This window comes from Phalacrocorax carbo, chromosome 2, assembly GCF_963921805.1.
Source record: "Phalacrocorax carbo chromosome 2, bPhaCar2.1, whole genome shotgun sequence".
Lineage (NCBI taxonomy): Eukaryota > Metazoa > Chordata > Aves > Suliformes > Phalacrocoracidae > Phalacrocorax > Phalacrocorax carbo.
The window spans coordinates 82615277-82639330 of record NC_087514.1 but is presented as its reverse complement, the minus strand read 5'-3'; the positions used below and the strand labels follow the sequence as shown (position 1 = coordinate 82639330).

Here is a 24054-nt window from a genome sequence, read left to right as displayed (position 1 = left end):
GCCTACAAGATCTAAGGACTTCAGTCTTCTAGCCTAGACTATTTCAGAAGAGAAACTGGTTTCAGTAGTTCAAAGTTACTCTCAGATGTCTTGGTGTTTATCATGTGACACAAGTGAATCTTTGCCTTCATTGTACAACTCTCATGCATCAGGTCCTCATGATATCCTCCAAAAGATTCCCTTTTAACCTCTTCGGGTTCAGAGTTACAGGCTTCAAGTCTGTTTACTTAAAAATCATCTAGCATTTCCACAGTACTATGTCCTTTGACCCTGAATTAACATATCTGAAGTGTGAATAAGAAGCCATGTCTTTGTCCCAGTGTCACTCTTTCCTTTTTTCTCTTTCCCTAACTTTGCTGATGAATTGGCCAGGTTATCTAAATACTGTACAATTGTTGCCTCTGTTGTATGAATCCCTAAGTATGTGACCCTTGCATATGTCATTAAATTTGTGACTATTTCTTTACTCCTCTCAGTAACTGTGCTGACTACTTCTTTTCCAGTATTGTGACAGAAGTCAGAAAGATTCTTGGGATAGTGACCTGTTTCAACAGGAGTTACACTGTCTTATTTTTTTTTCTTCTGGTAATCAAGACCTAATTCCATTCACTTTAGGGGAATCATAGAACCATAGAACAGTTTGGGTTGGAAGGGACCTTAAATATCACCTAGTTGCAACCCCCCCTGCCATGGCCAAGGACATCTTCCACAAGACCAGGTTGCTCAAAGTTCCAGCCAACCCGGCCTTGAACACTTCCAGGAGCGTCCACAACTTCTCCAGGCAACCTGTTCCGGTCTCTCACCGCCCTCACAGTAAAGAGTCTCTTCCTAATAGCTTACCTGAATCTACCCTCTTTCAGATTTAAACTGTTAAACCTCGCCGTATCACTTCACTCCCTGATAAAGAGTCCTTCCTCATCTTTCCTGAAGCCCCCTTAAGGGGGAAGAGGGTTTTGTAGAATATGTTTTATGATGTGAAAATGACTTTAAAAAGTTAAATAATTTTATTTACAAACTCAAATTCATGTGGGAATCTGCATTGCTCCAAAGGGGTGATTAATTTGCATCTCTCATGTTTATTTTCATTAATAAAGCAGATCACTTTCTGAAAATTTCTGCATGTGCTAGAAGGCCGCGATCTTACTGCTCAGTGTGCCTGTGGTACTCGGCATCTCTGTAGGGTGTTGTGTGCCCAAAGTAGCAGCTGCTTAACTGCCTGCTGGAGAATTCCACCACGGGACTCAATTAACGTGTTGGCTGAGAGGCCGAGCTGCTTCACTGTGGTGGACATGAGCAGGTGTTTAGAAGTGACATTCTAAAAGCTGTTCTTTTGGAAGGTTGCTTAGACTTGTTTTCATAGTCACAAAAAAAATCCCAACCCTTCTCCTTCAGCACTGAGAGTATCCACTCATTCTCAGCTCCCTGACTGGAGAAATGGTGCATTCCTTCCTTCAATCTCTCTTCTCCCTTAGAATCCTCTATGAGGTAAGGCAAATAGAGCAGAAATGGTCCTCTTCACTACAACATAGCAAAAGATGTCTGGTGTCAGTGTCAGAATACTGGCCATTTTCCTGATTATTTTTTTTTTAATACAGTTTTTGTAGGATACTGAGCCATAGTCGATATTCTCTACTTTAGAGTTGGATGCTGGATAAGTTACTAACAGTGAGCCAGGTCTGACAGGGCAAACCTACCTGAAGAGTATTAGGTCCTCCCCTTACCAGATGTCTAAGCCAGTTACCTCTTTGTGTCCTTTGATCCATGAGATCTTATACTAGCTATTTCACAATGCTGAGACATGTTCCAATATCTTTGTCTGCAGCCACCAGTCTTAGATGCTCTGCATTTTCTCAGTTTAGTCTTGATGTTTCTCGGAGTCTAGTGAATGAGTGAGCGTTCCATCTGAGATGGAGAAACCTTCCCTGCTTTCTTCATTAGGCATTGTCCTTGTAACGGTGAGTTGCTCACAAACTTTGGGTATCAAGAACTTTTTTGTCTTAACTACAATGGCAGAACCAGAGCCATTTGAAGATCTGCTTGCCTGTTTCTATCCATTCCAGACAAGTCAAAAAGAGTGGCAGTCCGTGTGCAAAAATTTTTCTAAGTGGGTAACAAGTTGTTTCAGGACTTATATCCTACAGGACCACTAATGTGTTTTTCCAAGAGTGCCCTAAATTAGTTTTATCAGAGCTCAAGTGTTGTTATTAATATTGTCAAGGAATCCAGAAATAGTGCTGACTGTAGGACAGAGCAATCTGAGAGCTGCTGTTCTGAAAAGAAGACCAATACCTCTATCATACATAATTAGTGAATGTAAAGAGGGGACTATTGTCTAGAGACAACAAAATGTGGCTGTGTTTATAGACATAAACTCGAAAAGCAACAATTTGCAGAAGAGTAAGTGGTTCTCAGATACGTGTGTTTTTGTCCATATGGACAGCGTGTACTTATCTTTCATTTTCTTAGGTACTTCATATATTTGAGAGCAACTGAGGGTGTTTTTATTTTTATATCTGTATTTGTACTGCAAGAGATGGCACATGGGTTATGTGTAAGTCATATAAGCACCATTAAGCCTAGAACAATTTATAGTTTAGGGGCTTTCTAACACAGTGATAGGAATGGATATTACAGGTTTTTATATTCTAACCGTTGCTTCTTGCAGTATTATGAATGCTGATGCACAATATAACAAGTCAGAAAACTGGGATTTTTTGGTGTTCAAAAGCATCAGTTATGTTGTGCAATTTAATGTAATTGCTCCAAGGGATTTCAGGCATATTCATGATATGGTTAGAGAGAAATACAGAGTTTCTGGTGCAGTGTATACTATAAAGGCGACTATTTTGTTTTTTTACAGATAGAGCTATCATATTTGATGATGCTTAGTATCTAAATTGCCACTTTCTGTAATTAAGCACTACATCTTATATGCTTTCAGATCTGAAAAATGGATTCTTGTAAGTGATTGGGTGATCAAAACCATGGCTACCCCAAACTATTAGAAAAAATGTGATTACTTATTCAAACAACAGTACCAACTAGTTTGTAGTTGTGATTACTTAGCAGTACCTGAAAAAACTAAGGCAATTGATTTTTTAAATGTTGCTGTTTATTAGGGTTTTTTAATTAATAACTTAATTATTAATTGTAGCAAGCATACATTATATCAGCACTTATAACTATGTATGTATTGTGCATATTTTAATATCTAGTTTAATTATTTTACATAATACGTAATATATAAAACAATTAAATAAATAAGATAATTTTTCCATTAGGCCAAATTTTCAAGCAGAATGTTATTTACCATATTTATTTACACAGTATAAAATTTTATAATTATGACTAAATCATCTTCAAGTGAAGATTTATTGCTAATTTAATTGATTACAGAATCAATCTAATTGATGTACTAATCTAATAAATTACATTCTAATTGACTTTTAGAGCAGGCTCTGCCAGTATTTGTACAAGCCAGAACACAGGAATGTCGTCTTCATGATTACATGCTGGTAGATAATACCTGCATATTCTTATCATCCTGCCTTTTAACCTTCGCCCAAGATACAAGTAATCTTGCTTAGGGATTAGAAAAGGCAACAGCCTTACCTCTGAAGTCAGGATATGTCTCTTCAATTTTTTGTTGCTCTCAAAATCTGAAGTTTCCTTAGTTTTATATCTTACAAAGAAGCACTTAAAATCAGGATTGTCTCTTCTCTCATGTTGTGTGTCTTCCAGATCCCATTCTATGAATTAGTTTTTGTTTGGGGCCAAAATGGCCAGAGGCCAATATTTGTACTTAGTAATTTTCTGGTGCGATTTACCCTTCACTGCTGAAACACATCATTACCATATAGCAATAAGAAGAAGACTGGACAGCAAAGGTGCTTCTTTGTGCCTAACCAAGGTTACAGGGTTGTTTTGTGCCAGAACTATTGTGAAGTCGCTGATTCTCAGCTGTGAATAATGTTCCTGCAGGATGCTGGGGAATCCAGTGACAATAGATGGCGATGCCCTACCCGATTTCATGTCTTTGGATTCATAGACTGCTAGAAGCAGGTAGCAGAAAGCAGTAAAAATTGTATACTTTAAACAAAATGTTGGTAACTGATGCTTTACAACTTCCTAAATGTGCTTGTCCAATTGAATTTGTTTGTACATCTACATTCTTTGGCTCCATCACCTAAACATCATTTTGTGTTGTGCCTGAATTGGAAAAACACATCAATACTTCGCATTTTCTACCCCTTTTACAGCACTTAAATGCTTTAGAAGAGTCCTCTTTCCATCATCTTTCAGTAAACTGGGAACATTGATCTATCAAATTCCAACTATATGCCTTCACATCATTTATATCGTTCTTTTCCAGGAAAGGCTTTTTCATAGCCTCTTTTTCAGCATCCAGAATCCACTGAAATAGGCCAGTGTTAGAAATAGGTCCTGATGCTTTGTACTGTACTAAAATCGTCTCCTTACTCATCCCTATGGAGGTGATGTGAACAGAGGAATCAATTTAATTTGCTTTCTCTTTGTTTCAGTGAACATCTATGTATTGTATGGAAACTGGAAATGTTCCAATAAAGTACTTTGAAGGAATTCTACTATTGAATATCCTGAATACCGTGTAAATCTCACTTATTAAAATAGTGTTTTTAGAGGTGGAAATTTAAAACCTTGCTTTTACTCAGGTGAACAGTGGGTTTGAGTCAAGGTCTCACACAAGGACATGAACCAACCATTAGGGTGTAGAATATTCTCAGATAAACCCCTTGCATTTCCTCTTGTATGCGTTGTAAAAGTTATTTAATTATTCATAGAGTCAGAAAGACAGAGAAAGAGTAGCCAGTACTTTCAGAAAGTCGAGCTAGGAGATGAAATGTGGGTTTCAGTAAATGAACTGGAATTAATACTTAAGTACTTTCAATAAGATAGATGAGAAGACATCAAGAACAGATGATTCCTCCCTGTACTTACTGGTAGCCAGGGCATTTTAGTAGAAGAGCCTTGCTCTGCCCCTCCATGCTGAGCAATTTTTTGCGCATCTTCTGTGAGTGCATTAATATCTGAGCCTCATGCTCAGCATTTTTTTTTAGTTAAAAGTATTCAACAGTTTTAGCTAGAATTTACAAACAGTTCCTTTCCCAGGAGAGAAGGAAATAGCAACTTCAGAACCCTCTTGGATACTGTCCGTGTCCAAAGGGAAGTAGAGTGTTGTGTGGGTAAAACATGGTTAACCCTCCTAAGTGACTAGGTGGAATGAAAATTGTTAGGACCTCCTTCACACAACTGATTTTTAATCTTGCTGAGGCTTACTGCCTCTCAGTGATTGGAATAAAAGTTAGAATTACAATAACTGTTAGTAATTAGAATAATTTTTTTTCACCTATCCATAACATGGCAGTCTATGCTTTTTTCGGTTTAATTTTGCAAATCATCTTTAAGTTACAGAGAATGCAACAACTATGGCAAGCTTTCATTTCCTCCATTCATTCATATTTAATTTTCAGATAATGCTATCGAGAGTAGGGCCAGGTTGCAATGAAACTCAGTATTTCCAATAAAGCTGCAACAGAAATTGAACAGTTCCTACTTTACAGTAGGAATAGTATTTATTCATGTAGAGTGGTAATTTTCATTCACTGGCTTTCACCAAATATACACACGTCCAAGGAATGTTCAAAATACTGGTGAATGAAGCCACTAAGCTAAACTTAATTGGTTAGAGTCTCACATGAGTTAAAAGCTGAACCGAGACTAATTCACTTTAACTGTAGGGATTTCTCACAGATACATCTCTACAACACACCATGACTTTTAAGTATTCTGTGATATATATTTTGGACAGAATTTGATCCTGGTAGAATGACAGGCAATTCTTAAAAAGCTGAAATTAAGAACTAGGAGAAAATACTATTTGGTACAAATAGGACATTTAGCAGGTTTCATATTTTTGTTTCATATGCTTTTAGGTGTTGAGAATACTATATTAGTTCCTGTGGAATGATTCCTGGTTTAAATATGCTCATCATTAAAGGGTCAGTCTTTCTTCTGAGACTGGATAAAATTACAATCCTTATTTCAGTAGCCAGGAGGATTAACAGACAGGATTAATATCCTTATCTTAATCAACAGGAGTTGATGTTTCCAGAAACTCTGAATGCGTCAAAGTGGAGAGGGAATTCACCTCCATGTACCGTTAAATGTAAATACCCACTTTCTGTCTCTAAGAGAGGGAAAATGGTCACAAAATCCTGCAGTCTTGCCTCGTTCCTTTTATTTTTTGGCCAGCAGCGAAAGAAAACTACTAATAATTTTTCAGCTCTGCTTGTGGTCTCAGATCTTGATTCTAACATCATTTTAAAAAATTGTAAGGTAAAATACTCTTCTGCTTAAGAGTGAATGTGCAATAAATAGTAAGATTTTGAAAAATGAATATAATAGAATTTGAAGATTTTATGCATTGCTCAGGATGTCCAGGCTTCTGGACACTCAGAAATTCGAGATGCATCTACTGTAGGTGTAGATGTTCTACTCAGTTGTGTGCATGCAGTTAGCCAACACTTCTGGAAACTAAATTGCTTATGCGGTGCATGGATGGATGGTAGCTCCACAGTAAACATTATGCTTTCAGAATATGCCTGGTAAAATATTGGTACAGCCTTCCAATCAGGCTGAGAAGTTACATGCAAGCAGAACTATCTGTGTTCATCAGCTCTCTGATACATGAAAAGATAATGGGCATTATGACTCCCGGCGCTCTATGTGTTAATGATTTATCAGAATAGGTAAGCATTAATGGTGAGCTGCATTTTTTGTGGCATTGATTCTTTTTTCAAAAAAGACATAAAAGTAGAAGCCTTTAGCCAAAAATGACATTTCAAATGTTTGTGTGTCTGTGCATGTACTCAAAACTATGCATTTGCTATCCAGGCTGGCCAATAAGTTAACAATATCACTGCATATTAAATCACGTAGTCAATGTGTGCTTACTGCAAAACATGTTAGATAATGTAATTAGGTAATCATCTTGACTAGTAACAAGATAAAGTAGGGAACAGACATTTCAGAAATGGTTTGTTGGACCTAAATAATTGTGTTCTTTTGCTTCTGTAAGAGTTTTATTCATACGTACTCAGATTGCAAACCCTATTATGCATAATGAATGACAGTAGGAAAGAACTTTTTCTTGTCAGAGCTGTCTGGTTCTAGTAATCAGAGCAATTAGAGCAAGCCAACAAAAACTTTTTGAAGTCATATAATTGATGTCTCTTCAGGTTGATCATGTTATGTTGTAATAGGTCACTGCCAGCGATTTTTAGTTACTTTTATATAAAATATGCATTCCAGAATTACTAGAGGGAATGAGAGGCTTCAGTCAGCAGTGTCCATAATAAGCTGTGTTTCTGGGAGATCAGAGTGGGGTAACACCCAGCAGCTCTTTGGTTTAAGGAATTTTGGTGGATTACAAACCGGGACAGCTGAAGCAGGTAGACATTTGGGGAGCCATAAGGAAATTTCATACGTTCTTTATTAAGGACATAGGAAAACCTGTAGTTTCACTGGAGACATTTTTCATGCAATGTATTCAAAGTACAAGCACAGTCTCAGTCAGTACTTTTTAGATCACTTTTCTGCCATGTATTTTACAATAATCAATGGGCTTTTACAAGGCACCATTAAGAAAACAGACAAGTTAATATCACTTTATCTCGAAGGTGACAGATCTTTTAATGTTATATCCGTCTTTATGTTAGTAAGGACATGCATATAACTGTATTAACTTTATTCTTTAACAATTAATCCATCACAGCAATATGTTTCTTTCAACTTCTGTAACTCTCAACCTCAAAAAATAAGACATTATGCAGTTTTTCAGCTTGGCAGAGGCTTTAGAATGTTTCTGGAATCAGCATTAGAACTACAGTGTACCAATAATGTACTAGACTCCCTAATGATTCATGAAAGGAAGACCAGTGGTAAATAAAAGATTAAAAGAACCAAACATAATGAAGTGTCAGTAGAAGTAGAAGTGTTGGAAGTTTTCAAGGGACAGACAGTCTTACATTAAAATCAGAAGCAGGAACCTATATTTTGTTTTTGAAGGCACCATTTTCAAGGAAAGATTTCGGCATTGTATATTAAAGTAAAATGTGTTCTTTTCATGGGCAACAGGGACAGTGTGGTACATTAAAACACTACAGATATGATGGGAAGGAATATGAAACGGGATCCTATTTCATAGATACTTAAATGAGAAATTTTTTTATGAATCTGTCTGAAAAATTACTCATGTTATTATAGTTATCTGGATGCAAACTATTTAAAATTTTCTTTCAACTCCTAGTTTGTAAGCAAAAATGGCTATCTTTCCCATAATATTTAGTTTTTAGGGTCATGTACTTTACAGAGCCTGACACTAAAAGGCTGTATAGCTCTTTTCTAACTTGGCAAAATACTTAGCTAAAAGATCTGTTACTGATCATGTAATGTGTAGTCAGCAAATGACAAAAACAAATCAGGAAATCATAATATAATTTATAATCATGAGCAATTAAGAGTTGTGAGACAAGTTATATGGAGAAAAGGAGAAAAAAATTACGGAAATAATGGATTTAAATTATGACACACTAATAATGAGATCATTCAGTTTGGAATGTTAAATAATTCAGTGTGTTAAATTCTAAATGCAATATCTCCACATTAACTATCGCTGAATTATTTTTACTGCATTGTTTTTGTGATCTCTTTATCGGAAGCCATTAATTTGACATTAAAAGGAGAAGTGACTATAACAACATGTAACAGGACATACAATAAGGTAAATGATGGTGAGAAATCAAATAAAGTTTAACTGGTTTTGATACCTCAAAAAGAATATTACTCTTAGAAAAGGAGTCTTCTGTTCCTGGGTGTGTGTCAGAGTGTATACTCACACGTATTAGCTATGCTGTAAGACTCCAGGTAGAAGAAAACAGTGTGGCCACAACTCCAGTTCCTCTTCACGAGCCTTGTTATGAAATGCAATGCCACCATACAATACAGTCCTATGCAGTCCCTCTCGTTGCCTAATGGGTAATACTGTCTACGGCTAAGTAAAGAACTCAACCTTCCAAGCTTATGTGCATGTGAATGATGTCATAACTGCATAATACCTTCTTCATTATGTGAAGAACATGCACGCCTCAGTAAGATCTGTTTGCTCTTTATAGTTAGTACCCAAACTCAAAACTTACGGGAAAAAGATCAAGACATTAATTTCCCAAAAGGCAATCTCAGACTGTTCTGAATCAAAACTGATCGGAGGGGGACAGGGATGAGGAAATTTCACTTGAGATGAGTTAGCCAGGAGGAACATCCACAGTCTTCTTGCCCTTAGCACTAAGGAGGGGCATACACAGAAACCAAACTGATCATCTTAGAGCTTAATACCAATCCATCCCACCCTATCACTTGTACAGTGTTGGATTCTTATGGCAGACTGCCTAGCACTAGGAGGCGAATTAGCAGTTTCACACAGGACTTTCTGGGACTCTTGAATGCCTTCCATCTTAAGCATACAGTCCTTCCTTCTCTACCTACTGTGGGATCTCATCAGGGAGGTAACTTTCCTAAAATGTTTAAATTGCTTGGTTATTGCTTGGTTATTGCTGACCTTGATATTGAGGAAGGTGGAGGACTACAGTTTCTTTTGTAGAAGAAAGGCAGTGAATACCACAAAGTAGAAAAGTAATGGAAGTAAACATCCAACTCTCTTTTGGGGTTCTTGGTTGTTTTAGTTTGTTGTTTGTGTTTTGTAACTTTTCTTTGATTTTTAAAGGCAAAGGAGTTAGAAACTACAACCTGTGGAACGCTTGAGCGTTCTCTCAGTGGTTGGAGTGGGACCCCTTTCTGGCTGGTAGCATGCTAGGAAGAAGTGAAGATTATGTCTATGTTTCTTAGGTCTTTTCAAGATCAAGCTTTTCTGGAACAAAAGAGTTTGGGTAAGCCAACAAAAGCCTTCATGAGATGGAAATGGGTGGTAGGGATGGTTGATTCTGGTTGGGAGTGGGAGATAGGAATAGAAATTGGTTGTCAGACAACACCAGAATAAGGGACGGGCTTTGTATCTAGACTGCATGCTACATTACTTATCCCAAACATTTGGACTACGTTTCCTTCTGTTCGGTGCTATCTTTGAAGAATAATTATGAGTAATCTAAGTTAAAAAAAAAAATATCTAAATAAGCTGAAGTGAGTTATGAAGTTCTGCATTGCAGAAACTGCACTGTGAAAGATCTGCTCTTTATTTCAGTGACATAACAGTTTTTTCCATTTATTGCCAGCTTCTTCCATGAATTTGACAGTTTAATATTTTGTGACAGTTAAAGCTTTACTTCATGTAAATGTACTTTGATTTCAAGCATTCCAAACAAATTTATTACAGGTCTGTCTCACACTGATAATGAAAGAAGATAGAAAGAGATACATAACCAATAGCATTTTTGACAGTTTTCTGCCAAGTCACACTATGTGGCTTCAGCTGAGAAATGAAAAATAATATTGTTGAACATATTCCTAGTTCCATGAATTTCAGTCCTGACATTTAAATCCTGTACACAAGTTATGTCTAAGTCATGAGAAGCTCACCCATTCCGTCATGCATCACTGGTTAATGACCTTCCTTGACCTTATAAAAAAATTTCTAACAAAGGAAATGAGTATTCATAGTTGCTTTACCATTAAAAAAAGGTGTATATATAGTATGAATAGCCCCATTCCAAAACCTGAAGTTCAATGAAACAGATGGTATGAGTTTAATAAGTTCATTATAAAAGGATAGGATTTCAAGATAGGCAATTTACAAATTGTTATACAGCTATCTTTTTGTACTATTATATTCAGAAGGCTGCAACAAGAGAAGACATGCAGTACCTGATGTGCAAATTAGGCAACAGTAGAAAAGTTAATGGAAAAAGCTGAAAGAGAAGAAAGGGGCAGAGGACCTCATTGCTCACCCAGGCTCTTCACAGCGGTACTTGATGGGAGGAAGAAAGCATAAGTTGGAACAAAAGAGGATCAGCCTGGATATAAGAAAAAAAATTTTTAAGAGAAAAGTTCTTCAGCCTGAGGACAGTCAAAAGTGGAACAGGTTGCTCAAAGAGGCTGAACAGTCTCCATGCTTGGAGGTTTTCAAGTTGTTGCTGAATAAAGCCCTGAGCAACCTGGTCTGATCTCATCACTGACCCTGTTCTGAGCAGGAAGTTGAACTAGAGACCTCCCACAGCCCCTTGCCACTTGAATTATTCTAACATCCTCCAGTCATACAGTACAGGATACCCAAATGCTGGTAAAAAGAGAAAGCTTTCATAAAGTAACAGTAAAAAGGAAAAATTGCCAGATGGGAAAGAGGTAATAGGGTAATAACGAGGTAATACTTCAGCAGCTCTTTCTCCACTTATTCGCTATTGCAACCATATAAGGGGAGAGGTATGTTCAAAGTTAGGAACAGGAAAGATGGCAGTCAACAAGGTCTGCATACTAGCTCTGGGATAGGTGATGGGGCTAGAGGGGGGAGTCTGCCAAGTTAATTTAGAAAATTATGGCACAGAAAGATCATATATGTGAAGGGGAGCCTAGAATGCTTTTTTCCTTATGCTGTGTTCTGCTTTTGTGACCCCGTGTTCTAATAAATTTTTTTTTCTCTTCTTATCTTGACAGAATTCAGTAAGCATACTCTTTTATGTTTAAATCTTGTCACACTATAAACCTGAGTCACCTCACATACAGTGGATACAGCCTTCCCTGGAAAAGCAGGCGTAATTGAGGTGCACTGAAAAGAAATGTTCATGCACCTATATTCAGGGCTTCTCCTGAGTCTTCAGGTTGCTCCCATACTGGACTGCAGGCGTCTTTTTGTAATGTTAACACTGGTTAACCCAACTCACTTGGTATGTCTGGAGACAGCCTGGAACTTCTTTGATGACAGCAGGAAAGTGAAAAATGGCTTCAGTCTTGAGGGGGGCAGGGTGGAAAGGAAAGTTGTAATTTTCAAATTGTCATGCTAACATAAAACATGCTTAAGATTGTCTTCCCAACATTTTTTTTTTATGCTCTTCATTAGCCTACAAATATGAAAAGCTGAGTTCCATTCCTAAGGCTAAATCTTTTTGTGTCTATATATTCAAAACAGAAGTAAAACTATTAACCCTTCTGAACTTCACAGCTAGATGGTGATGATAGTGACACTGGAGTGGGTGGGGAAGCAACTATTAGTTTCATTTTAACTAAAAGTGAAATAGGTAAAAAGAATTATGTAAAATGTCAGTATCAAGGATATTAGTAAAGATCTATGAAGATATGTATAAATATTAAAATATTTTCTGATTTCAGGAAAAAAGTGGAGTTGAATGTACCATCACAGAAAATAACATTTTTATCTTATACAACTTTGTTTCTCTTTTAGTGGCAAAGCATTACTATAACACTGGTTGAGAAAGTGCAGATGGTTGCTGTAATCCTAGGATCTCTGTTCTTAGTAGCAAGTGTGACTTGGCTTCTATGGTCAGCCTTCAGCCCTTATGCAGTATGGCAAAGAAAGGACATCCTTTTTCAAATCTGCTATGGAATGTATGGTTTTATGGATCTAGTATGCATAGGTAAGCTCAAAAATCTTTAAACAGCACAGACTGTGGTTTAAGACTGTGACTATATCTATTTTTCTAATTGGTCACTCTAATCGATCACTCCAGTTCTTTGCAGATTTATTCTCAGCTGGTACCTTTGGCAAATACTGCTTTTTACAGTGATACAAATACTGCAAAGAGAAAAGAACCAAAGAAACTTTACTCTCAGATTCATCAAAGTGTCTCTCCAGGATCTTAGTGGTGAGAACAGGATCAGTTTCAATTGCTTGAAAAAAATACATGCCTAGCAAAATTCGGAAAGTTAAACAGGTGAAATGCTGTCAAGTCTTCTACTGATGCCAATTTGCATTAGATTGTACCATCATGAAGTGTAGAGGAAGCCCTTGAGGATGTCATCAAACTACATATCCAAAATTAAGTTGCACAGACTTATACAGGTCACTGTGCTAGTAAAAGAAAAGAACAGAGAAGACAGACATGAGTTCTTTGTACATCACAAATGGTTATGAAACACTTGAATAGTGCTAACTATAGTAACTTACTATACTATTTAAAAGTCTCAAGTCATTTAACTCTATCTGAAATCTTATAAAAGAAAATGCAATTTACTGCAAAGCTATTTTGACCAGTTTTGAAATTTCTGAAAATATACCAGACCCAGAAATATTAAATAGAAATCCCTTTAGTATGTGATAAAACAACCTTGAAGTGATTGTTAGAATACCTACAGTTATTTGCAGAGGAAGTTTAGTAATTGCAGTAAACATTAAACTACACTCTTAGAGTTGCAATTCCAAGAGAATCCAGAAGTCAAATGCTGTCTGATGTTTGCTTTGAGATTACTGAGTGATAAATGTTGATGTTATTCCAACCTCATATATGGGAATTCAGAAGGATGGTGCTGAATTCTGCTCAATAAGGTGCAAAGAAACAGAGTGATTCCTAATATAAAGGCTTTTGCTCCAACCATAAAGCCATATCATCTTTTATTGAAACCATCCCATTACTGTAAGAGTATTTACATTTCAGCTGGATCAGGAGTTCTGTTTATTTTGTAATTTTTCTAAGAGAAGCCCACTCTAGAATATTTTAGAGCTCAAGCTTTCTTCTGTGAACCCAAATCTTCTCAGGCAGAAAAACGAACAGCATCTAGGTCTCATGCTCTGGACAAGTGCTCGGTTTTTAAATTTAAAAAAGGGCTCAGCTACATGTCCTTTCACATGCTGATTCCTGAATACCACTTTTTCCAGCTTAACACTCAATGTTGAGGTTTTTGCTTTTGTTTAAAAAAGCACTATGTGAAGACAAACTGTGCTTCAGGCATTCTAAACTCTTCATTTATACAGAATTCTGTCTTTTCACAAAGATTACAATTGTAAAAAAATTACTTTGGTATGTATCAACAAGTTGGAATAACCAGTTATTTCAAACTATTTCCATTTCTTTCCATTTGTTTGACTGTTAAGACACGAGATTGGTACATGCAGTTATGTAGCTGCCTTTCAAGCCAGCCAGGCTCAAGCCACCTCTGGACTGGAAGCTACTGAGCTAACATGTACCTCACCTGCCTTTGTAGCTTCTAGTCTAACTGGCACCATGCAGAAGCAAGGTGGACGCGCAGCTGTCTTCACCCACCAGATAAACTGACTTGCCTATAATTACAAAAATGCGTATCTTATAGTCCTACCGTAAACAATACATGTATTTTTTTTAGGTAAAACTGACTATAATTAAACATATTTGTACTCTGTTTTGTAATTACAAAGTTCAGTGCAGCTATGACTTAGCAGTTAACTAAACTATACCTGGAAATTCAGAAAGCTGTATACAGGAGGTTTGATAATTCTAGAATTCAGATAATCCAGATTCATTCAGCCCACTTATAATGCACATAATTTCAAGGAATCTGAATTCTGTAAGCTTGTAAGACCAGGAGTTCTTGTAGCCCTTGAAAATATTTATAAATATATACAATTTTAGTCACTTTTATCATTTTTCTTCCATCATGAAGTGAGGGATTTTAGTTTGATAGTTTTAATCTAAAGCATTCAAATAAAGTCTCTAATAGGCAGATGTATTACTCATGAATTATTTTTAAAAAGCCAACACTGACCATTATGCTGATGACTTCTCGAAGGCATCTACATGTGATTTTATCATTGAGTGTTAAATATAATCTCTTGTGTCATAAATCTTGTAATGCTTACATCCAGCCACAGTTCTCACTCAGTATCTCCTCTCATTTGTGTTTAGTCATGCATAGCATTCTCTTAGTTTCAACAGGATTTACAGTGAGTGAATACCTATACTCCCACTGGGATCTCCCTTTATTTCGATGAAAAATCTATGCAGATGTATGGGTTTTCCTGTCCAGCACATATTTCAAGACAGGTGCTTGAGTTACTGGTAGTATGACCAAGACACACTCCAACTGCCTTCAGTTATGACTCCCCATAGCTTTGCATAAACAATATGAATATTTTTGGCCATTTGTGAAGTGTAAATATCTGTATTTTTTGAAAAGTTTTGTTGTCATCATTTTTAAAAGCAGTTTTCCCAAAGGTAAGCTATCTATATGTCATCTTGGAAAACCTGCACATATTAGTTTTCCCAATGAGTGATTTATACAGCATAGGTAGCACACCGCCCACTTTCTTATTAAGTAAATGACATGTAACTTGCATTTTAATTCTTGGTCTTGATTATCTTTCACCAAAAGAAATATTCCAAAGGTTACAGTTCACCAATATAATATGTTCTATTCATTCCAGCGTGCATACGTTATTGGTATCCATTATTTTTCTTGTTCCACTCAAAATCTTTCTAGAATTCTAATTTCTTCCTAACAGGATCATCTTTTTTACCTGTCATTGATAATTTCAATCCTACAAGTCACTACTTTGTACATTTCTGCATCTAAGCCAGGCATAAAACTGTTCTCTCTGAAACTTGCTGATGGTAGAAGTGTTCCTAAGGCAAACCTTGAAGATCTTAATCAAGCAGAACCACTGCCTGTGAAATCCAGAGCTACTTCAGTGGGAGTGCTGAGATGAGACTGTCTGTGTAGGGATTACCGAAGGGAATGAGTTCATGAGTTAATATGAAAGGAAAGAATTAATAAACCCCTTATTTAGCCACTGAAGGACAGCACACCAAGTTTTTGCCATTCTGCATTGTAGACCTAGCAATTATTTCTCATAACAGTGAGGCCATATAATTATATGTTTTCACTGGGATATAATCATAACTACTAGTCATAAACGGTTCTAACATGAACAAAACCTCTCACAAATGACAAGAGCTCACTTGCAATCCCAAAACAACAGTGCAGCTCCTTTAGAGCATGAAAAACAACTGTAACATTGCACTAGAAACATGAGTGTTGCCAGTTCTATGGCAAGGGAGTAAGATATGGGAGCAAAATGAGGTGTGAATAGCCCTCTGAAAGCCACTTTCTTCACCACCAAGGAACTTGATGCCTATCGATATTCATGTAACTCCCTTAGTTGTAAAAATGTACAGGCTGAAGTTATTTATGAACGCATCTAGCTGCACTTAATATTTCTCTACTCAAAAAGTCAGTCTTTCACTAATTCTAAATAGTTTAGAGGGAGTTTTATTGCTATTTTTAGAGTGGACATGTTTTGCTTTAATGCTTTAAACATTTTAATGCTTTTTTTGTTTTGTTTTGTTTTGTTTTGCATCTGTAGATGCTAGAATAGGATTAGGAGATGGCATTTTGTCCAGTGGTAAAGTCTGTTTCTGAAAAAGGTCTTTTATTCCCTGGTAAAAGTTTGTGATGTTTCTGGGAGGACCATTCCTAAATGATTGTAAGTAAGATTAGTGTGATAAACAAGACAACATTGGAACCTAATACTACATCTGAACTAAAAGGAGTTGCCTTCTTGTAAAGACATTCAGTATGAAAATTTTCAAGTGTTCTTGTGACTCAGGGTAAGAAATCCTTTGGATAGAGTGAAAGAATCTCACAGTAGTGGGCAATAAAAGAAAAGAAAATTATGACCTCCCCATAATCCTGTTGTCTGGATCCCACTACAATCGCTACATCTTACAAATCCTGAAGTTAAAGTCTTCTCAGAGCCCTTAGGACATTTTGCCAGGTCTGTCATCCCAAAACTCTGTTCCTTGTAAATATTAATTGGACAGAACATCAGAACAGCTAACAGTAGTGAATTCTAACATTTCCCCTTGGGCTTATCTGGGTCAAACAAGTAAATCTATTTTTTCATTAGGCCTGTGCAGTGTTGTCTTCTGTGCTGTTGAAACCACCGTATTTGGAACAAGTCAATACTATTAATGGATTTATCCTTGTTTTCGCTCCTGTATCCTCATTCATTGTCAGAACTCTTAAGAAAAAGAAGGTTCTTTGCAATTTTCTTACAGCTTCACTTTAGTGACTAACTACTTATATTTTCAGCATCAGAACTTCTTTGGAACTGGAAAATCTCCAGCATTTAAACCTTACCTGGATTTTCCCTTGTTTGCTGTCTTGGAACTGTTGGTGCTGAGAACTTTTTTCCCTCCAGACCCTGGAAAGTGTCTCTCAAAGAGACAAAAAATCTATTGGAATTCTTTTGCCTCTTCTACGTAGGTCTGTTTCAATCTGTAGTTTTATCAGATGGGAACTAAAGATTTTTATGGGAGGAATTACGAAAGTACTTCTTTTCTCCTTCAGCATTGCCAAATGTGACAACTTTCCTTCAAGCCTTGCAATATTTAACCCTTTGTTCCTTAGCTCTTTTAGACCATATAGTATAACAGCTTTCATTTTAAAGAAAATTTCTCTTCCTTGCCATTGTTGAGAAAACTTTGAGAACATAATTTCAGTAAATCTTGAAAACTCAAAAACAGTAAAAAAAGCTCCTTAAAAGAAGTTCTATGACTTTTTCTGTCATCATTTTGGGAGGATACTTTTGACTGTTTAAAGGTACTTCATGTACCTCAATGATCCTTTCTCATTGGCTTCCTTCTCTAGTCTGAAATACGTTGTTCAGGTTCCAGTGGAGAGCAGGCAGGTATCAAAAATGTTTACATTGGGTTAAAAAACTTCTCTCAGTTTTGCTTCATCACAGCCTTGAGGAGGAATTGGGCCAAAGAATACTACGATGCAGTGACAAGTAGAGGGAAAATTATGCTCATCTCCCTTATCAATATAGAGGAAATCCAACATAAAAAATGGGGTGGGGGGTGGGAATCTTTGGTCTGTATGTGATCAAACACATTTATCCTTTTTAAGACAATATAGCCAGTCTTGAAGGTGCATTTATGTATTAACACAGCTGCTAAATTTTTAGAACAGGCTGTTTTATATATACCTGAGAAGATGGAGATAGATATCTTGCAATCAAGAAAATTTTCTACTGAAATGCTGTACTGATACAAAATACATTTAGAATATTTAACATCTAATTAAGTTTATATCATGTTAGTTTTGCTCTATTGGATGCTTCAATGAATTCTAGGCAACTTGAAAGCCTTGCAGAGATGCTACATTCGCTATCATGCCCTTCTGAAAGCAATCTTTGTGTTTCTCCATCTTTCAGTGTAATGATCTTTAAAAATGTGTTAGAGTAGGCGTTGCTATCTGCAAATCATTGCACTTGAATCTGAGGTTTGCTGTTCATATAAATGTTTTTATCATCCTTTCTGCTTGTGTCATCTTTCTTTGAATGTCTCCCTTCTGGTATCAGTTAACCCTGCTAAGAGACCTCAGACACTTACATCACAATTTCGTTGTGTAGGAACAGGTGCTATACACTCTCTTGCGATAAAGGGCTATAGCCTGTGACACTGCAGATGATATTATAGATGTGGCCATGTACAGGAAAATTTTATGCAAGAAACACACTGGACAAAAAATGTGCTTGGCTAGGCAGATTGCTCTCCTCCTAAAGCAGGAGGTCAGAGGAAAACTGTGATGTTGCTCAGAACCAGAGAAGTTACCAGGCTGGTTGAGGAGCAGAGGAGAAACCTAATAAAGAGGCTGAAGCCCCATGTGTCTCCCCAGGAAATCCATATTTGAAATACTTACACGTAAAGAGTATGTGTATAATTACATATACATATGTATGAAAAATGAAGTTTCATTTAAGTAAATAAATTGCTTGCATGCATAGAATAAGCATACATATTAGCTATGTGGAAGCTCATAAGCAGATTGGTCTGTTGAGGACTCCAGATATTCTATATTTTCTTTGAAGGACATTTTAAAAGATTTCCTGGGTCTCAAAAAAAAAGGTGCTTCTCAACTGTTGTATACTGAATTTTGAAGAGAAAGAAGAAAGCCTGTCATCCTTGCCATGCTCATCATTAATAATAACATTTAATTTCTTCTTGCTCTACTGAAGCAAGACAGAAAGTCATTACACTTACAGCTATTTCAGCTTTTTCATAAATCTTCTGTGTTCCCAAGTTGAACTAAGAATATGAAACCAGATACATTTATTTGCATCAGTACTCAATTCTACAAAACACTCTTAAACAAATTTAAGACCATCATGTTCATTACAGAAGGTCTTACTTAAAGATCTACTTAAACCAGTACAAATCTCAGGAAATAATTTGTATCATGAGCAAGGATAACACTAGCGTTAACAGTCAACTTACAAATCTGCCAGTAAGTTTCTTTTCTATTGCTTTACTTTAACCTAAATACTTTATTTAGTTATGCATGCTCAGATTATTCCAGCATTGGTTACGTTGAGCTTTCATTCAGAACATTTTTATTTCCTCTACATGTTTCCACCTCCCAGTCTTAAACACATGAATAACCAGTTATATTGCATATGTACAATTTATTTGAATGATCAGAGTTACAAGTAATTTAATAGGCTCTGGCAATTGCCAGATTCATTACTATGTGTTACATCTCTATTTGCTCTGAAAACAGTATCCAGTGACATTTTGTACAAACTAATTTTTTTTTCTTAATTTCAGGACTGATAGTACACGAAGGTGCTTCTGTTTATCGAGTGTTTAAGCGCTGGAGGGCTGTGAATCTACACTGGGATGTGTTAAATTATGATAAAGCCACAGACATAGAAGAGAGCAATCGAGGAGAACCCTCAGCAGGAAGGACATTGTGGTTACCACTGACTGCATTTAGAAACAGAAGTTTGGTTCATCCCACACAGTTAACCTCACCAAGATTTCAGTGTGGCTATGTATTGTTACATCTGTTCAACCGCATGAGACCTCAGGAAGATTCATCAGAAGATAACGGCTCTGGGGAAGTAGTGATGAGAGTGACCTCAGTGTAAAGATTATGCTCACTGTGCTACACAGATAGGATAACGTGCCCTGATGTCACAGGACTTTGGAATGTAGTTACAATGAATGGTGAAACCATTAACACTTGAAAAAATATATACACATTTTTTTTTTAAATTTAATGCTTTTTATATGATCAACTAAAACACAAATACATTTTTCTGGGGAAAAAAAAAGTCTCTTGCTTTTTATATAGTCTGGTTTATTAGATCTTTTGTCAATTTGTACCTGAGGTGTATACAATATAGTTTAACTCTTAGGTCTTTGAATGATGAGGAAACTCATTTTTAAGTAAAAAAAAAAATATTTAAATGTATTTTCTTAAACTCTGGCTTTAATCCACCACTGTTATTCTTCCCACTTTCATAAGGATTAAACTGAACAACCTTCTTCCAAAAAGAAAAGAATGCTGACACAAGCCAAATATTCTTCCTTTTCTGTGTTTATTTTGTTGTTGTTTGTAGCTCAGTTCAGGTGTATGAAAGTAAGTAAAGGATGTATTGTCCCTTGCCTTTAAGCAGAAGGGACCCATGGCTGTTCTACAAATCATGAGGGAAGATGCCAACTCTCCTTTTAGCTCTCCCTCATGGACGTGCAGGATGTCAGACATGAGTATGACACAGGCAGGGGAAGATACTTGCACTTCCTCTCAAGTCTCTAAGATCTGCAGAGTGCTGGTGCTGTGCCTGTGCACAGAAATGACATCACCTTCCGAGCAGTAGTGCTGAATTTGGCAGCCTGTGAATTTCCAGTACTATTCTAACTATAGGACATTGACATCCCATATATTTTTAAAAAATGAAGAAATGTACATTAAAACTTCTGGAATAATAGTAAATCCTAGTGGAAACTGAAATAGAAGCAATGCAGAGCCTTAATTTTGCCAGGTAACCAATAATCATATTAAAAGTGAGCCAATATTCATCTTTATCATGATAGCTAATCAATGCTGGGAAGTTTGCATCTCTGTTTGTGTCTCATGGCAATAATTCTAATATCATTTAATCAAATGGAAATGGAAGTAATTTCCAAGTTAATAAAGTCTGTTGAAGGTGAAGATGAAAAAGTAGGGCTGAAATGACTCTGAGAGCTCTAGCTTACTTACAACAGTTTGTTGTGGGTTGACCTTGGCTGGCTGTCAGATCCCCACCCAGCTGCTCTCTTCCCCTCCTCAGCATGATGGGGAGAAAATAAGATGAAAAAGCTCCTGGGCTGAGACACAGACAAGGCCATCACTTACCAATTACCATCACAAGCAAAAAAGAGACAATGGGGAAAATTAATTTACTACCAATTAAAATAGAGTTGGATGGTGAGAAACAAAACCAAAACTTAAAACACCTTCCTTCCACCCACCCCATTCTTCCCAGGCCAGCTTCACCCCTTCACCCCCGACTCCTCTACCTCCTGCCTCTGAGGGGTGCAGGGGGCTGGGGAACGGGAGGCTGCCATCAGTCCGTAACAGCCCCTCTCTGCCTCTCCTTCCTCCTCACACTTTTCCCTGCTCCATCCCGGGGCCTTCCCAGGAGCTATAGCCCTTCAGGGTAAACCTGCTCCAGCGTGGGCTCTCCACAGGCCACAGTTCCTTCAGGGCATGTCCACCTGCTGTGGTGTGGGGTCCTCCAGGGGCTGCAGTGTGGATATCTGCTCCAGCACGGTCCTCTCCATGGGCTACAGGGAAATACCTGCTGCACCAGTAACTCTCCACGGTTGCAGGGGAATCTCTGCTTGGGCCAGCCATGTCCAGCACGGGGCGGTCCCAGCCTCTCCTTGCAGAGGCTGCCCCTGCGGCTCCCACCCCCAACTCCCCCACCTCAGCACCTGTACCCAGTACCGAGTTAAACATTTTTCTCTTTCAAAATAAGCTGTAACCAATGGGTGAAAAATTAATTTAGATTTATTTTGTGCAGTAGCTGGAGTTGTGTGGCTAAAAAGCCCCTCTCAGGGACAACAGGATAGTGATGGAATCAGTGCGTGACCTCCCTTTGTAAGAAGCTCACATGCCAACACCAGACACAGGAGGCTTCTGCAACTACAGTTGGAAGAGGTAGAAATAAATTAAGCATTGAGCTAAGACCTCCTTATATATTCATAAACATTTAGCCAATGAACTTTACATAGGGCCTAGCATTCTGCATTAGTCTCACAAGCTAAAATTAACACCTACTAAATCTACAGATGACTTACTGATCTTTAAACAATGTGAAAAGCAGTACCTAGGCCATGAACAACAAAATGCTATCTAATAAAAAAAGCCAATTGTTCTCTTGTGTGGCAAATTACCAACATACAACTGGCAATCTCATTGAGAAACTATGAGAATTCACTTCCAAATTAGCTTTAAACAATTTCCCAAAGGAGAAACTTGTAGAGAAACAGAAGATGAGAGAAATTATGACTGGGGAAACCTGCTATATCACTGGGAATTTCTTGTTCTTAATTACTGAGTAAAAAAAGCCCGCTTTCCCAGAAGGACCACAATTCCACATGACAAAATTAGAATCAGTATCTCAAAAGCACTTATAATACAAGGAGAAGAAGACATTCTGTGATCAATATTCATAAAAGGTTATATCTCACACCATTTAGGTACTTGTGGTCTGTGGGATTTAAAAGAATATTTCAGTGGTCTTTTTGCAGGATCCTAAAAACAAAATCTGGAATTATTTTTTTGTAAAAGAAATCTTTTTCATTCACATCCAAATAATTACGGTGCTGGAAAAAAATGACTCACCAGAAAAGATCAATAGATGTAATTTAAAAGAAGAGTTGATTTCTGTGTACAAATACTTGAAAGACTGTTGGGTCTAGAACACTTAACAGGTTCTGAGGGGAAAAAATGGTCCAATTAAGAGTAATGAAAATTAGCAGTGAGAGAATTGTTTAGGGCAAATATCAGAAAAGCATTTTTAATGGTAGAATTTGTCATCATTAATCATTTCTATGGCACAATAATTTTGCATATGCCTGCATTTATGCATTTCTATAGATATAAAGCAAGATTAGGAAATGATAAACAGTGACAGGATTAGTATGGGCAGGGTGCAGTTGTGAAAAAAAAAATTAAATCTATGGCTGTATTGTGCTGCAGAATGCCTAGTACAGGATATGAATATTTCTTCATTGACCTTGTATTTGGATTTGTGCAGTACTGCAGTGCTGTGATCACCTACATGCAAGTTAGATGAATTTAAATCAGAACAGGTGCAAGAGGGGATATTAGGATGAAAAAGGAGTAGGGACTCTATTTCACATGAGGAAATTAGAAGAGCATGGCTTGTTCTGATTAACAGAAGTTGAGAGTAATGTTACTGTTCTCAGTTAATAATTGCAGAATAAAATTTATTTTAGACAGAGAACAAGCCTAAGAAGCAAAAGAACTCAAGGACACAAATAGAACACAAATAAATGTAGCTGGAAGTTCAAGGTAGTTTTAAAATTTTCAAACAAGGAGTCACAGACAACATTTCAAAATGGAAGGGCTGTGGAAGGACATCTAGTCCAAGCTCCAGGGTCAGCTCTGAGGTCAGACCAGGTCAGTCAGATCTTAAAATTCTCCAAGGATGGAAATTGTATAACCTCTCTGGGCAACCAGCTCCCGTTCTTGACTGTCCCGAGTGAAAAAGTATTTCCTTCTACCCTACCTCTTCTCTTGTTCCAACTTATGCCTGTTGCCTCTCATCCTACCAAAATGCCCCACTGTGAAGTGGATGACTCTGTTTTCTTGATAACTCCATCGCAGGTGCTGGCAGGCTGCTGTTAGGCCTCCCCTGAAGCCATCTATTCTCCAGGCTGAGCAAGACTTGATCCCTCAGCCTCCCCTCATAGGGCAAGTGCTCTGGCCGTCAACCAGCTTGGTCGCCTTCTGATGAACTTGCTCCAGTTACTCTATGTCTTTCCTGCTGTGGGTTGCCCAGGACGCTGTTGGCCGTCCCTGCAGCCGGGGAACACTGCTGGCTCATGCCCAGCTTGTGCCTGCCAAGGCTCCCAGGTCCCCTCCCGCAGAGCTGCCCCCAGCCAGGCACGCACCAGCCTGTGTCCTTGCACCAGAGCTTTCTGCTCATGGGCAGCACTTGCTATCTGTCCTTGATGAATGTAACGAAATTCACGCTGGTCTATTCCCCCAGCCTGGCTAGGT

The 24054-nt window shown here is 37.5% G+C and overlaps 1 protein-coding gene across 1 annotated transcript in view; it reads left to right on the top strand.

The window, feature by feature from the left end:
* MARCHF11 (membrane associated ring-CH-type finger 11) overlaps positions 1 to 20503 on the top strand; it is a 32816-nt gene extending 12313 nt beyond the window's left edge. Inside the window, exons 3-4 of the mRNA XM_064441727.1 lie at positions 12446 to 12638; positions 19584 to 20503. Of these exons, the coding sequence (XP_064297797.1) occupies positions 12446 to 12638; positions 19584 to 19906 (516 nt within the window). The 3' untranslated portion in view covers positions 19907 to 20503. The remainder of the gene's footprint in view (positions 1 to 12445; positions 12639 to 19583) is intronic.
* Positions 20504 to 24054: the final 3551 nt, after the last annotated feature.